General features: G+C 36.9%; 3 protein-coding genes across 3 annotated transcripts; all 3 read left to right on the forward strand.

The window, feature by feature from the left end:
• Window positions 1-1,176: 1,176 nt before the first annotated feature.
• LOC108774101 (uncharacterized) lies at window positions 1,177-3,775 on the forward strand. The gene is made up of 5 exons (XM_018540114.1): window positions 1,177-1,225; window positions 1,449-1,630; window positions 1,751-2,678; window positions 2,736-2,938; window positions 3,140-3,775. Exons 1-5 carry the CDS (start codon window positions 1,177-1,179, stop codon window positions 3,773-3,775), a joined length of 1,998 nt encoding a protein of 665 aa, XP_018395616.1.
• Window positions 3,776-3,852: 77 nt separating this feature from the next.
• On the forward strand, window positions 3,853-4,692 carry LOC108774102 (uncharacterized). The gene has a single exon (XM_018540115.1). It carries the CDS (start codon window positions 3,853-3,855, stop codon window positions 4,690-4,692), a length of 840 nt encoding a protein of 279 aa, XP_018395617.1.
• Window positions 4,693-4,756: 64 nt separating this feature from the next.
• Window positions 4,757-6,412, forward strand: LOC108774103 (uncharacterized). Its single transcript, XM_018540118.1, has one exon. The coding sequence runs from the start codon at window positions 4,757-4,759 to the stop codon at window positions 6,410-6,412; it is 1,656 nt and encodes a 551-aa protein (XP_018395620.1).
• The last annotated feature ends 9,708 nt before the right edge of the window (window positions 6,413-16,120 follow it).

A 16,120-nucleotide genomic window follows, 5' to 3' on the forward strand; every position in this document is an offset into this window, starting at 1 on the left:
GTAGTCCCATCACGATGTGATTCGGTACATCTTCAAATGAATCTACTTCCATAATATAAATCGAATATGAGCTCGATCGGCTGAGCCGTTTTCGAGATCTCCGGAAAACGCTAAGTTTTCATGGGTTCCCGTAGTCCCATCACGATGAGACATCTTATCTCTATCGTCCGCGTACGATGAATATTCCTCATAGGAATTACGTGTTGTGAGGTTTGTGGCGGATGGCACTCTTGAAACCTTCACAACCCGTTTAAAGAACATCGGGTTCCCGTGGCCCCTATTGTGTGCACTTTGACACACCTCTACTTCAATTCTTTGAACATTCATCGTACTTCATCTTATCCAACTAACTCTCAAACGCTTACGGTGTTATGCATAATGGCATGTCATCAGTCTTGCTGCTAGCGCGACTATACCAAGTGAATCTTGGTATAGTTTGTTAAACTTTTCTGGTGGGTAACTTGTACCCTAAACAAAAAAAAACAAATATCGATCTCGTCTTTATCGACGGTTGAATAGTAAAGGAAATGCCTTGCTGGCAAAAGATAAGGCGCGTGGCCTTTCGCCATTTTGCGATTAATCTAGAAACAAAATCTGCCTTATGCGCAGTTGATCTGACTTTACGCCAAATGCCATCATACGGCTAAATACAATTATGGCCAACGGGCCCCTAACGCTATTCATACTAATAATAATAATAATAATACTAATTAACAAAATAATAATACTGCCATTATGCGGCTACGCGCTGAATACCAATGCCCCTCGAGGGCAAGTAAAGGGATCCGAGGGGCGGACGAGCATGCATCCATGCCGGTCGCAACTACAGCGCCAAATTTCAGTTGCTTTCTCTTCTACCACGCGAGCGCATCTCAAGTCACACGAGTTAACGAATGTAACCGAATATTTTCATTTTTGAGCCAAATATAGCGAAAAGTTGATTAAGAATATTAGTTTTAATCATCTCATTTATACAGTCCACTCCATGAACAAACATTTTGGTCCTACGAGCACGGATCTTTCGACATTGATCGAGAGGTTAGGGTTTACTTGTCCGTTGTATCTGCTCGACACAATTTGCTTGCAAGAATCAATGCTCGAGGTGTGATCGCCCACCGAAATATCGCAATTAGAGTAGTGGAAAGGAAATCAACTCATTTGTAGGTTAGCAATAACATGCATTCACGAGAAATAGACAATCATAGCGAGTATCACAGCATCTTTGGTAAGTCCAACGAACTAGTAATATTCCAGTAATCACGCAAGTCAAATCACAATGCCAGAAGATCTGAACACTTTGAAAAAGCGCCGTGGTGCAGTTAAGTCTGCGCTAACGAGATTCAAGAATTTCTTAGATAATTACAATGCAGATATTGACGCAGAGGCTCTCAAAATGCATCTAGAAAGAGCAAAATCATTATTAACAGATTTTGAGAAAATTCATTTAGAAATAGAAATAATGGAAGACACAGATGACGAAGCATCCAAACAAATATTTGAAGAACATTATTTTGAATATCTTGCTAGAGTTCAATCATTGTTAGACAATCATCTAAGAAATTCAGTTCCGAACAATGTAATCGATTCAATTGCGCGTACCACATCAAATATGTCAATGAATTCTGCACAGGTCGGATCAAACATTAAACTGCCATCCATTACTTTACCAAAGTTCGATTGAAAGTATGAAGACTGGCTTAGTTTTGAAGATAACTTTAGGGCATTAGTGCATAACAATTCAAAAATTCAGCCAGTGCAGAAATTCAATTATTTAAAGTCTTGTTTATTAGATAGTGCAGCACAAATAATACATTCACTCGCTTCCACAGATGAGAACTACGAAATAGCATGGAGGTTGTTATCAGAGCGATTCAACAACAAAAGAATCATCATTCAGAATCATGTTAGAGCGTTGTTTGAGTTATCCGCAGTCACAAAGGAAACCACGTCAAGTTTAAACTCATTGATTGATACAGCACAAAAACACATTCAGTCTTTAAAGGCGTTAGGGCAGCCGACAGATCAATGGAATGGATTGCTTCTGCACTTGATCACTTCTAAATTAGATAAAGTCACATATCGAGAGTGGGAAAAATCTTTGGATGGCACAGAATTGCCAAATATCAATGACTTATGGAAATTTTTACGTAACAAGTGTCATGTGTTGCAGGCAGTCGCAAGCGAAACGTCTAATAGTAGCAAGGGAACCAATAAAACTCGTCAAGTTTTGTTGGAAGCACAATCGCAATCAAAGTGTTGTATCTGTAGCAAAAATCATAACATTGTATTTTGTGATAGCTTCAAACAATTAGATCACAGCAAAAGAGTAGATGTAGTCAAGAAGGCTGATCTTTGTTTCAACTGTCTTAGGTCAAATCATCAAATCAGTTCTTGCAACGCTGGCAATTGTAAGAAATGCAATAAAAGACACAACACTTTATTGCATCCATCAAAGACACAGACTAATGACACAGACATAAAAGATAATGTAAATCAGAACTCATCAGAGCAAACAGTACAACAATCACATACAACTTCGCAAATTTTAAGTTCTAGATTCAAAGGTTCCTCGCAAGTCATTCTATCGACAGCAATGATAGATATCAAAGATTCTGAAGGAAATTTTCATACTTGCAAAGCTATGTTGGACACTGGTTCACAGTCGAATTTCATTTCGAGTTAGTTGTGTGATAAGTTAAAGCTTCCAAAGAGATCTATCAATATTCCAATTCAAGGCATAGGCAATTCACTTTCACACATTAAACATTTAACTAACACTATCATAAGATCAAGAAGCAATGCATTCTCCCTTGATTTACGGCTATTAGTCATTTCAAACATAACCACATGGTTGCCGTCACAAACGATTGATCATTCTAAGCTCGGAATACCAGACAATGTACAATTTGCCGATCCTGAATTCTATAAGCCTGCTCCGGTAGATATATTAATAGGAGCGGAACATTTTTATCAGTTGTTATGTGTAGGTCAAGTCAAATTAAAATCTCAACCCATGATCTTACAAAATACGCAATTAGGTTGGGTTGTAGCAGGCAAGGCGTGCGTTGCGAATTCTAATCATAGTTTACTTTGTCATTTCTCACGAGATAGCCTAGACAATATGGTACAGCGTTTTTAGGAAACTGAAGAGCTGCCAGCGAAGAAGTTATTATCACCTGAAGAAGAGCAATGTGAAGCACATTTCATGAACACTTTCAAGAGAGAGGAAAACGGTCGCATTTCCGTGGGACTTCCGTTCAATTCAGAGAACAATTCACTGGGTGATTCTTTCAACAACGCAACAAGGAGATTCTACAGTTTAGAGAAAAGACTAATCGCGGATCCTCATTTGTATGAAGCTTATCGTGAGTTTCTTCAAGATTACGAGTCGCTGAATCACATGACTGAGGTGAGTCAAGCAGATAACAATGGCTGCTACTATATTCCACATCACGTAGTTCTAAAGAGTAGCAGTCTCACTACAAAACTACGGGTGGTTTTCGATGCTTCAGCGAAGACTACTACAGGCCTGTCATTGAACGATACATTGTTAACAGGACCTGTCGTCCAGAATGAACTTTTTGACATCATTATGCGATTCAGAACTCACAAGGTGGTTTTTACAGCAGATGTGCAACAGATGTACAGACAATTTTTGATCAACAAAGAGGATCGTCCCTTTCAAAGAATACTGTGGCGAAACAATCAGGATGAACATTACGTACTTTTGAGCTCAACACCGTTACTTATGGCACTTCGTCAGCGCCATTTCTAGCAACCCGTGCTCTCTTGCAATTAGCGAAAGAAGAACAACATCGTTTTCCAGGAGGCGCAGAAGTTATCAGTCGAGACATGTATGTCGATGATTTACTGTCAGGAGCTCAATCTTTAGAACAAGCCTTAAAACTCAAAGAAGAAATTATACAACTGCTTGAAAGTGGAGGCCTAGTTCTTCGAAAGTGGGCATCAAACGTTCCGCAATTTATGCAATCATTCACTCATCAGAATAACGATCCACATCTGTTATTGAATTTGACGGAGATTCAAAAAACTTTAGGCATCGGTTGGATTCCGCAACAGGATCTATTGGTGTATCAAATTAACCTCACTCCAGAGCCATCAAAAATCATAAAACGCATCATACTGTCCCATACAGCAACTCTCTACGATCCACTTGGTTTAGTAAGTCCCATCATAGTGGCAGCAAAGATACTTCTTCAGACCTTGTGGAAACTACATCTTGGCTGGGATGACACAGTACCTGATCACATATTGTCACAATGGAAACAGTTTCGAGATGAACTACCAATCATCAATCAACTTGCCTTCCCTCGGCAAATCTGTATTTCTGATCCCATCGACATTCAATTACATGCTTTCGCTGATGCGAGCGAGGTGGCGTATGGAGCATGCATCTTTCTTCGATCAACAAACGAAGAAGGTTCTCGTTTGATCAATCTAGTGTGTTCAAAGTGCAGAGTAGCTCCCTTAAAGAGGATCTCACTTCCACGTCTTGAGTTGTGTGCAGCGTTACTGTTATCACGATTGCTCACTGTTGTGCGTGACGCTCTCGGGCTGCCACTTCAAAGAATCATCAGATTCCACAATAGTCTTACAATGGATTCGGACGCCGCCACATCGCCTCAAAACCTTTGTAGCAAATCGCATCACAGAAATTCAGCAGCATACTAAGCATTGTGAATGGAGACATGTTCCTTCCAAGGACAACCCTGCTGACATTATTTCGAGAGGATTAATGCCTAAGCAACTCATGGAATCACATTTATGGAAGCATGGTCCACCATGGCTTGGCCAAGAAGAGGAAACCTGGCCAAATCAAGAAAAATGCACATCAGAAGTACCAGAACTACGAACTTTCATCAGCAGCAACAACAACGATACCTGGAGTGTCTTGCATCGGTTTTCAACCGTCAACACATTGCAACGCGTAGTAGCTTGGTGCTATCGATTTATTCATAATTCACAATCTAAGAATAAGACAAACGGAGAATTATCAACTTCTGAGCTGCAACATGCAATGCATAGCATAATTAGGATTGTTCAGCGAGAAACCTGTACAAGCGAGATCAAGGACTTAAGTCAAGGAAATTCTTGTAACAAACACAACAAGCTTCTGTCGTTAAATCCCTTTCTAGATTCCGATCACATTTTGCGAGTTGGGGGTCGTTTGAAACATTCAACCTTAACTTATAATCAAAAACACCCCATCATTTTGCCGGAAAAACACGTAATCACTAGCATGTTAATACGAAGTACTCACAAATTGTTAGGTCACGCAGGTCCACAAGCTACCTTATATGCTTTACGGCAGAAATATTGGATTATTAATGGCAGAAGTAAAATTCGTAAAATTCTACACGAATGCACAATATGTTTTAGAATGCGGCCTCAGTTCACAACATATCAGATGGGTGATTTACCCAGAGAAAGATTCCAGAGTTCACGATCCTTTGTCAATGTCGGGATAGATTTCTGTGGTCCCTTCTTTATTAAAGAGAGAAAGCTTTACAATCGAAACAAAGTCAAAATTTATGTAGCAGTTTTCATATGCTTAGCATCAAAGGCAATCCACTTAGAAGTGGTGAGTGATTTAACAATCGAAGCTTTCTGTGCATCTTTGAAGAGATTTTTTTGTCACAGAGAAAAATCACATCTTTTATTGTCCGACAATGCCACAAATTTTGTGGGAGCAAGCAATCATTTGCGAGAATTGTATGATTTCATCAAATCCGAATCATTTAATCAAGATATTTCAAAATGGTTAAGCAATCAAGAAGTTTCCTGGAAGTTCATCCCACCACGTTCTCCACATTTTGGGGGAATATGGGAGGCGGCGGTGAAGTCGTTTAAGTTTCACCTAGTTCGAATAGCTAAAAACACTTTGTTTACTTTTGAGCAATTCAATACATTAGTCATAGAAATTGAAGGGATTTTAAACTCCCGTCCGTTAACTCCAATTTCACACAATCCCGAAGATTTGATTGCACTGACTCCCAGTCACTTCTTGATTGGCGATTCCTTACTTTCCGTACCAGAGTCAGATTTTACACATATTCCAACTAATCGATTATCAGCATGGCAACATATTCAAAAATTAAAGCGTGATTTCTGGAACCGTTGGCACAAAGAATATTTAAATAAGTTAAATCAACGCTCAAAGTGGAAATCACAAATTCCGCGTACTATCGCAGTCGGCGATCTAGTTTTAATCAAAGAAGACAATTCACCTCCCTTGAATTGGCCTATGGGCAGAGTACTTGAGACTCATCCTGGAAAGGATAACATCATTCGTGTCGTTACGATAAAAACAATTACAGGTGTGTACAAACGCAATGTAAGATCTTTAGCTATATTTTCTATTGATACTACTCATTCAAAGCAATTGGACTAGATAGTTCAAGGGGGGCGGAATGTTCAGTATTCTAGCGTATTTTCATTTAGTTTCCATTTTGTATTGGCAGACTTGCCTAGTGACTACAGCGCCAAATTTCAGTTGCTTTCTTTTCTACCACGCAAGCGCATCTCGAGTCACACGAGTTAACGAATGTAACCGAATATTTTCATTTTTGAGCCAAATATAGCGAAAAGTTGATTAAGAATATTAGTTTTAATCATCTCATTTATACAGTCCATTCCACGAACAAACAGGTCCCCTAAAGTTAAATAGCCCCGGGGCCTTCAACTCTTTAATCCGGGCCTGCTCCTGCACACTGGATGCAGAAACGCTAACCACGCAGTAAAATGTGACGCGGTAGCGACAAGCGTTTTCGCGTCCAGTGTACAGAAGCCATTACTGTACAATATATTTATAAAGTTTCGCAAAAGTTACTTTCTTTAGAATAAAAAATAAACATATTTGGTTATATAACATATAAAATAAAAAATAAAACTGAAGTTTAATTTAGAAAAATGGAAAGCAACAGAAAATATCATCATAAAATTATATTCCCTCTATACGTATGATAACATAATATATAATTAAGAATGAAAAGTAAGTATCAAGCATGATAGTTATAGTATTATACACAAAAAAATAACTCTTTACTTATAACAAGTAACGATTTATAACGAGTCGACGCGTTACAAACAATGAGTCACGTTTTTAATAAATAACGCGTGAAGGTAACAAATTACTTTTCAAAATAATTTTTTCCTAACCTTAGCTTTTATCGTTTCCGTAAAAAAATTGCAATATTATTATAGAAAGTAAGAGTTAAAAAGTAATAGTCGCCATTCCTACAAACAACTATCATGTCTGCAAAGTCTACAGAAGAAATGTTTTTGCATTAAAGTCTTGTTACAGTTATTTTTTTTGTGATAAAATAAAATATTAAGAGATTTACGAAAAAGTCATTTTGATTGACAAAAAAATTATAGTATTATAACGCTTATACATTGGACGGAATTTTTTAACACACTCTTCTTATAGAATAAAAAACATTTAAAAATGTCGATTCGAATGATGCTATGAAACGCAACCTATTAAATATTTAATTTTGATCTTTCGTCATTTGATCATTAAAATAGCATTACCTTTTGAACAGGCTAATTGGTTTCCTTCTCAATGATGATTACGTTGATTTGTCGGAATCTCGATTGAAGCAACTATTTTCCATTTCAAAAAGTAATGTTAAAAATTGTATTTCTAATCGTGCTCTATCTCGGTATGGCAGTTTTCGCATACCTTCTCCCAAGCGGATAAAAAATCCGTCCAGTGGATCAATCTCTTGCGTTGATGGCTCTTTCAGAGCTTCTATCAAAGCTGTTTGAAAAGCATCATTTTGTGATGATTCTACAAAGAAATTAAAATTTCATTCCTGTGTGATAATTAAAAGAAACTTTGATAAATGAAAATATAAAAAAACAAACGTTTCCGTTTTGAACCATGTCTTTGTGTGGGTAGTCTGCTTCAGAGTTGGGCATGTATTTAAAATACTTTTATTTAAAACACAGTTTTCGGAATAAAAGTAGATTTTATATTTTATATTTCAGCGATGTACATGAAAGTATTACATATTTTGTATTTAAAATTGAAAGATTGAAAGCTCTATGTACTTCGTAATTTAAATAACAACAATCTTCAATATCTTAGTATTTAAAATACAAAATACAAAATACTTTCAATCTTTCATTAATAATACTGAAATACAAAATATAAAATACTTTTATATACTTCCATAAAATATAAAATGCAAAATATTTTTATGTACGCCGTTCAAATACAAAATACACGATACAATTGTCTTACAATTATCATTTTCAAATAAAAGTATTTTAAATACATACCCAACTCTGGACTCTGCTTTCAGTTGATGGTAAATGATTTGTAGGTGTCGAGGTTTGTGAAAGAACATTGATAGAATTGAGTATCTGTGGAGAAATATTTGTGGGTGTCGGCGTCCGCGAAGAAACATATGGGGAAGTCTGTGGAGAATTGTTAATAGCTGAAATCTGATGCATTGTCGAAGGCCCAGTTACGGCATTACCTTCGCATCGCTTGTTTTTTATATTAAATGAAGTGACTACTCCACTTTCAGCATCAACATCTGTTAACGAACTCACTGTCCTAAAATTTATTAATGAATGGGTTACAAACTGCGCAATTATAGTCGAACAATATGTACATGTAATTATTGAAGAGAAAACTTACAGCCGTGTCTGCAATGAATCGTCCAGGAATCTCATAAGTTCATAATATTGAAACTTCGACTTTTTCTCGGTATTGGTGTTAGCAGCAGTAGCTACGGATCCACTAGGTATGTATACCTGAATCTTCTTACGGGCTTTTATCAGGAGACGCGGTAGCGTCTCCGGCCATGTTCAAAAAAACTGTGAACGCTACAAGTCTCTTATCCCGAGCCACCAAAGTCCATTTTTGGGAGGTGCATAACTATTAAAATATAAAAAATTTTGAATCGAACGTCATATGTCCTGAAAGGCGGCATCGCCACGAGTAATTTGAGCCAAAAAAATTTTAAATCGGTCAAGCCGTTCTGGAGATATAAGCGGTCAAAAAGTGGTGATTTTAATGAAAAATTAAGAAACGTCTCCTTCTCCTTCTTCTTCTTCTTCTTCTTCTTCTTCTCTGTCCGCATTTTTAAACTTTTCAACATCCTCTCTCACCTTTCACTCGCACCTCCACCATCTTTGGCCCACCGGACCTCCTCCACTCGCTCCTCCCCCTCCCCCCACCAACAACCCCCGCCACCCCTCTCTTCCACTGTAATTCACTCTTTTTCGTTATTACAACTTTTTGACTTCCTCTCTCACCTTTCACTCGCACCTTCACCATCATCGGCCCACCGGACCTCCACCACTTGCCTCCCCCCCTCCACCACCACCAACCCCCGCCACCCCTCTCTTCCGCTGTAATTCACTCTTTTTCGTTATTACAACTTTTTGACTTCCTCTCTCACCTTTCACTCGCACCTTCACCATCATCGGCCCACCGGACCTCCACCACTTGCCTCCCCCCCTCCACCACCACCAACCCCCGCCACCCCTCTCTTCCGCTGTAATTCACTCTTTTTCGTTTTACAACTTTTTGACTTCCTCTCTCACCTTTCACTCGCACCTTCACCATCATCGGCCCACCGGACCTCCACCACTTGCCTCCCCCCCTCCACCACCACCAACCCCCGCCACCCCTCTCTTCCGCTGTAATTCACTCTTTTTCGTTATTACAACTTTTTGACTTCCTCTCTCACCTTTCACTCGCACCTTCACCATCATCGGCCCACCGGACCTCCACTACTTGCCTCCCCCTCTCCACCACCACCAACCCCCGCCACCCCTCTCTTCCACTGTAATTCACTCTTTTTCGTTATTACAACTTTTTGACTTCCTCTCTCACCTTTCACTCGCACCTTCACCATCATCGGCCCACCGGACCTCCACCACTTGCCTCCCCCCCTCCCCCACCAACAACCCCCGCCACCCCTCTCTTCCACTGTAATTCACTCTTTTTCGTTATTACAACTTTTTGACTTCCTCTCTCACCTTTCACTCGCACCTTCACCATCATCGGCCCACCGGACCTCCACCACTTGCCTCCCCCCCTCCACCACCAACAACCCCCGCCACCCCTCTCTTCCGCTGTAATTCACTCTTTTTCGTTTTACAACTTTTTGACTTCCTCTCTCACCTTTCACTCGCACCTTCACCATCATCGGCCCACCGGACCTCCACCACTTGCCTCCCCCCCTCCACCACCACCAACCCCCGCCGCCCCTATCTTCCGCTGTAATTCACTCTTTTTCGTTATTACAACTTTTTGACTTCCTCTCTCACCTTTCACTCGCACCTTCACCATCATCGGCCCACCGGACCTCCACTACTTGCCTCCCCCTCTCCACCACCACCAACCCCCGCCACCCCTCTCTTCCGCTGTAATTCACTCTTTTTCGTTTTACAACTTATTAACATTCTCTCTCACCTTTCACTCGCAACACCACCATCTTCGGTCCACCGGACATCCTGCCTCCGCCCCTTCCCCTGACACCACCACCCACCCCCGCCGCTCCTCTCTTTCGCCGTATTTTCACTTTTTTCGTTATTACAACTTTTTGACATCCTCTCTCACCTTCCACTCACTACTTTACCATCTTCGACCCACCGGACCTCCTCCACTCGCCCCTCCATATATATATTTGAAATACATGTTTTAAATAAAATTATTTTAAAAACTTCCGAATGCTGACTGGTATGATATTTAAACCATTCAACTGTTATGATTTTGACTGCACGCGGAGGGGGGGGGGGGGGGGCAGTGCAACTTTCGGTTGATTTTCGAATCATTTGCTTCTAGCTTTCGCTGTCCCCCTTACCACACTGCATCGTGCACGGATCAATGCCATTCGGTCGTCATTGGGCATTTGGACTGCACGCGGAGGGGTGATGTGAGGGGGACAGTGCATCCTTCGGTTGATTCTCGAATCGTCTACGTCTAGCTTTCGCTGTCTCTCTCACAACACCGCACCGCACATAATATATTACTATGAAAAGCAACTGTTTTACATTTATTTAATAATTTTATTTTATATATGCGATTGCGTTTGACGAATAAAGAATAAATATGTAAAATTGACGCGTTAATATTACACGGTTAGTGAAAGCAGCCTTGGGGATTGTTTTGATGTGCAAGGGCGGACACGAGTCGCACGTCACCCCCTCACCCGGCTCACCGATAATAAACCGTGCTGTTATCATTTAAATATGTTATTGTTTTAAGTTCTACTGACTGCTGACCGATATGACGCATATTTAAAACTGTCGCAGAACTATCAAGAGTTAAATAGTATTAATATATTACCACGAAAAGTAACTGATTAATAATTATAGTTGCTAGTACAAAATGAACATACGTAAAGTGTATGTAACTTTCGGCCGATTTTCGAATCGCCTCCGCTTTCCCCTGCACCCCTCATCTCATTAAATACGTATATATTTTAAATAAAATTATTTTAAATACTCCCGACTGCTAACTGGTATGATATTTAAACCAATCGACTGTCATGAGACATTTTGACTGCACGCGGAGCGTTGAGGGGGACAGTGCAACTTTTGGTTAATCATTTACTTCTAGTTATTATATATTGAACGATATTCTAATTTTTAATTGTGTCTAAAGCGGCTAAGTATTTTATTGTATTCTTTTTCTTTAGAAATTCACATTATAATTTTTATGTACTTACGAATTGACTCTCATTGTCCTTCACCTTGTTTTAATTATTAAATTGTAATATATTACCACGAAAAGTAACTGATTATTAATTATTAAAGTTGCCAATACAAAGTGGACATACGTAAATTGTATTCGACTGTCATGGGACATTTCGACTACCCGCAGAGCGGTGAGGGGGACAATGCAACATTTGGTTGATTTTCGAATCGCCTCCGTCTATATTTCGCTGTCCCTCTCACATCAACGCACCGCGCATAATATATTACCAGGAAAAATTACCGTTTTTCATTTATTTAATAATTTTGACTTTTTTGTTTTATAATATGCAATCGCGTTAACGAAAAAAAATTAATATGTTGTTATAAATCTGACGTGTCAATATTAGACGGTTAGTGAAAGCAGCCTTGGGGATTGTTATCAAAACAACACATCAAATGGAAGGGCGAATGCGAGTCGCACGTCCCCCCCGCGCCAGGCTCACCGATAAACCGTGCAGTCATCATTTAAATACATATTAAATAAAATTATTATTTTAAATACTACCGACTGCTGACCGATATGACGTACATATATTTAAAACTATCGCAGTACTATCACGAGTTAAATTGTTAATATATTACCACGAAAAGTAACTGATTATTAATTAAAGTGGCTAGTACAAAGTGAATATACAAAAAGTGTACGTAACTTTCGGCCGATTTTCGAATCGCCTCCGCTTTCCGCTGTACCCCTCACCACATATTTAATACATATTAAATACATATATACATATTTGTAATATATATTTTAAATAATAAAATTATTTTAAATACTCCCGACTGTTGACTGGTATAAAAAACATTAAATAAGCTTTGAAAACTTATTTAAAATAAAAATTATCATTTTTATTAAAACATCTGTTTTAAATAACTTAATTTTTTAAAAATGAAAGTGGTAAAGAACGTTTAATCCTTTACAGAATTAAATTTAAAGAGTTAATTACATAACTGGTACTCAGTCCTTCATTTTTTAAATAGTTTTTTATAGGCTATAGTAATTTGACTTTAAATTATTTAAAACAGTGAAATCTAACCAATTAGTATTTTATCGCTTTGAAATGTGATTTGAACAGCACGAATCGTTTAATTAATATGATAATGTAATAATATAATGCACCGAAGATATACCTACGATATCACAATAAATAAAAATATATTGTCCGAAGTCGACACGTTAATTAATACGCCTCCGCCTCGCTTTCGCTATCCCCCTCACCTCACCGCTCCGCGCGTAGAACAATGACATTCGATCATCGTGGAGCATTTGGACTGCACGTGGTGAGATGAGGAGGGGAGGGTTGGGCAAATGCAACTTTCAGCTGATTTTCGAATCGCCTTCGTCTAGCTTTCGCTGTTCCCCTCACCTCACCGCACCGTGCGCAGAACAATAACATTCGACTGTCATGGGACATTTCGACTGCACGCGGAGCGGTGAGAAGGAAAATGCAACTTTTGGCTGATAACATATTGCGGAAATTTTTTAGAAAACTGTAATATGCAAATTGTAATCTGTTTTACTTATATGTATGTATGTTCATTTTGAATTTGCACCTTGAATGATCTATTAGTTACTTTTCGTGGTACATATTCAACATAGAAAATATACTTTATGTATGTTGCAGTTATTTTCTAGAACACTGTAATATTTTTATTGTAATCTGTTTTACTTATATGTAGGTATGTTCATTTTGAATTTGCATCTTGAATAATCTATCATTTACTTTTCGTGGTACATTTTAATATAAAGTGTTCTAGGTAGCACAATGTGTATTCTATATTAGAAGTTCTCTGATAAGGATCCAAACCGAGGATCGAAACGTAAGAAAAATTTTATATTTTCAATAAATCGTATCAACACACATTAACATCCTGTGTACAAGACTCGATTAGGCATTTTTCTATTTCTTTTAAATGATTATCTAATAATAATATATTAACCACGAAAAGTAACTGATATATTATTAATCCTAACATATCATTAAAATGAAAAGGTCAAGCCATGTTCAAAAATAGATCCTCGCAAATTAAAAAACCCAACAAATTTAAACCTTTGAAAACTAACCGCAAAAATTTGATCCTTCCTAAATTAAAACGATTACCTAACCACAAAATAGAAAACCCAATAAATTTCAACCTTTGAAAATTATCCCCAAAAATTTGAACTTTTCTAAATTAAAATGATTATCTAATAATGTAACATAATAATTTAAACTTTAATACTTTAAATGATATTATCTAATATAATATATGACCACGAAAAGTAACTGATATATTACTAAATGTGCCAGTTCAAAGTGCACATACATTATGTTATTTTCTATGTTATGTACCACGAAAAGTAAATGAAAACTACAAAAATTGAACCTATCAAAATTAAAACGATTACCTAATCACAAAATAAAAAACCCAATGAATATCATCCTTTGAAAATTGACCCCAAAAATTTGTACCATTCTAAATTAAAATGATTATCTAATAATGTAACCTAATAATTTAAACCTTTAATACTTTAAATGATATTATCTAATATAATATATTACCACGAAAAGTAACTGATATATTACTAAATCTGCCAGTTCAAAGTGAACGTACATATAACGAATATTTTCTATGTTGAATATGTACCACGAAAAGGAACTGATAGATTATTCAAGGTGAAAATTCAAATTGAACATACATACATATAAGTAAAACAGATTAGAATTTGTATATTACAGTTTTCTAGAAAATAACTGCAATATGTTATTCTTAGTGCACAAAATATAAAAGTTGGTTATTGAGATTTAATTTGAAATTTATACTAGACCGTACAATAAAAAATAATTGCTTGTAATTTCAGAGTATCAATTTGTTAATGACTCAAAAAAGAACATGGCGGCCTGCTCTCAAATTTTGATGAGTTTCTCGATGTCAAAAGTAATGTCAAAACTATTACAGAGTAGGTATAATAACACATGAAATACAAAAAGTATTGCATTAGAACCGTATCTTTAAAAGCTCTATAACGAAGTGAATACACAGAATTATGTAGAAATGTAGAATTTTTCTTCTTTAATTTTTAATTCTCTCTCTGCCAATCAATGGTTAAAGCGAATATTTAAATTAATCATTATCGAAACACTGTTACATTTTGTAGCACTTTGTGAACCAACTGACAAACAACATACATGATAACTATGATAGTTATACTTGATAGGCTGCTTTTAATCTAAACTATTTTCATAACTTTTACTTCAACTATTTGTTTCATCCATCGGAAGTTTTTTGAGAGCAGGCCGCCATGTTCTTTTTTGAGTCATTAACAAATTGATACTCTGAAATTACAAGCAATTATTTTTTATTGTACGGTCTAGTATAAATTTCAAATTAAATCTCAATAACCAACTTTTATATTTTGTGCACTAAGAATAACATATTGCAGTTATTTTCTAGAAAACTGTAATATACAAATTCTAATCTGTTTTACTTATATGTATGTATGTTCAATTTGAATTTTCACCTTGAATAATCTATCAGTTCCTTTTCGTGGTACATATTCAACATAGAAAATATTCGTTATATGTACGTTCACTTTGAACTGGCAGATTTAGTAATATATCAGTTACTTTTCGTGGTAATATATTATATTAGATAATATCATTTAAAGTATTAAAGGTTTAAATTATTAGGTTACATTATTAGATAATCATTTTAATTTAGAATGGTACAAATTTTTGGGGTCAATTTTCAAAGGATGATATTCATTGGGTTTTTTATTTTGTGATTAGGTAATCGTTTTAATTTTGATAGGTTCAATTTTTGTAGTTTTCATTTACTTTTCGTGGTACATAACATAGAAAATAACATAATGTATGTGCACTTTGAACTGGCACATTTAGTAATATATCAGTTACTTTTCGTGGTCATATATTATATTAGATAATATCATTTGAAGTATTAAAGTTTAAATTATTATGTTACATTATTAGATAATCATTTTAATTTAGAAAAGTACAAATTTTTGGGGATAATTTTCAATATAATTATCTCGCAGATATTTCCATCGAACCTTAGCTTCTTGTGGACTGAGAGATCCTTGATATAATTTAATTTTAAAATTCTATTATTATATATATTGTGACCGTACTTTTGGGGAAACGGCACAACTTCGTCACTTCATCCGCTGCTCTTTTTACGCGATAGCCCAAAAGATGGACACAATAATGTAATTAGCAAAAGTGCGGTTCTTCCTTAAATTTTATATGCTACGATATTCGAGCCGTACTAATTTTCGTTGGGCGCCAGGCACGAGAGAGCGTGCCACTCTTCGCACTAAATATTAAGATGTTACGCTCGGACAAAGAAATTACAGAGCAACGGAATTCGCGACGGACAGGCT

The sequence above is a fragment of the Cyphomyrmex costatus genome, unplaced genomic scaffold (genome assembly GCF_001594065.2).
Source record: "Cyphomyrmex costatus isolate MS0001 unplaced genomic scaffold, Ccosl1.0 scaffold233, whole genome shotgun sequence".
Classification (NCBI taxonomy): Eukaryota; Metazoa; Arthropoda; class Insecta; order Hymenoptera; family Formicidae; genus Cyphomyrmex; species Cyphomyrmex costatus.

Bases quoted from the DNA above. Each gene is read 5' to 3' on its own strand.
- LOC108774101 (XM_018540114.1), top strand. From the start codon at position 1,177: ATGCATTCACGAGAAATAGACAATCATAGCGAGTATCACAGCATCTTT. The intron at 1,226-1,448 runs GTAAGTCCAACG...AAATTCATTTAG, and splicing joins CGAGTATCACAGCATCTTTG to AAATAGAAATAATGGAAGAC. The intron at 1,631-1,750 runs GTCGGATCAAAC...TCAAAAATTCAG, and splicing joins TGTCAATGAATTCTGCACAG to CCAGTGCAGAAATTCAATTA.
- LOC108774102 (XM_018540115.1), top strand. From the start codon at position 3,853: ATGTATGTCGATGATTTACTGTCAGGAGCTCAATCTTTAGAACAAGCC.
- LOC108774103 (XM_018540118.1), top strand. From the start codon at position 4,757: ATGCCTAAGCAACTCATGGAATCACATTTATGGAAGCATGGTCCACCA.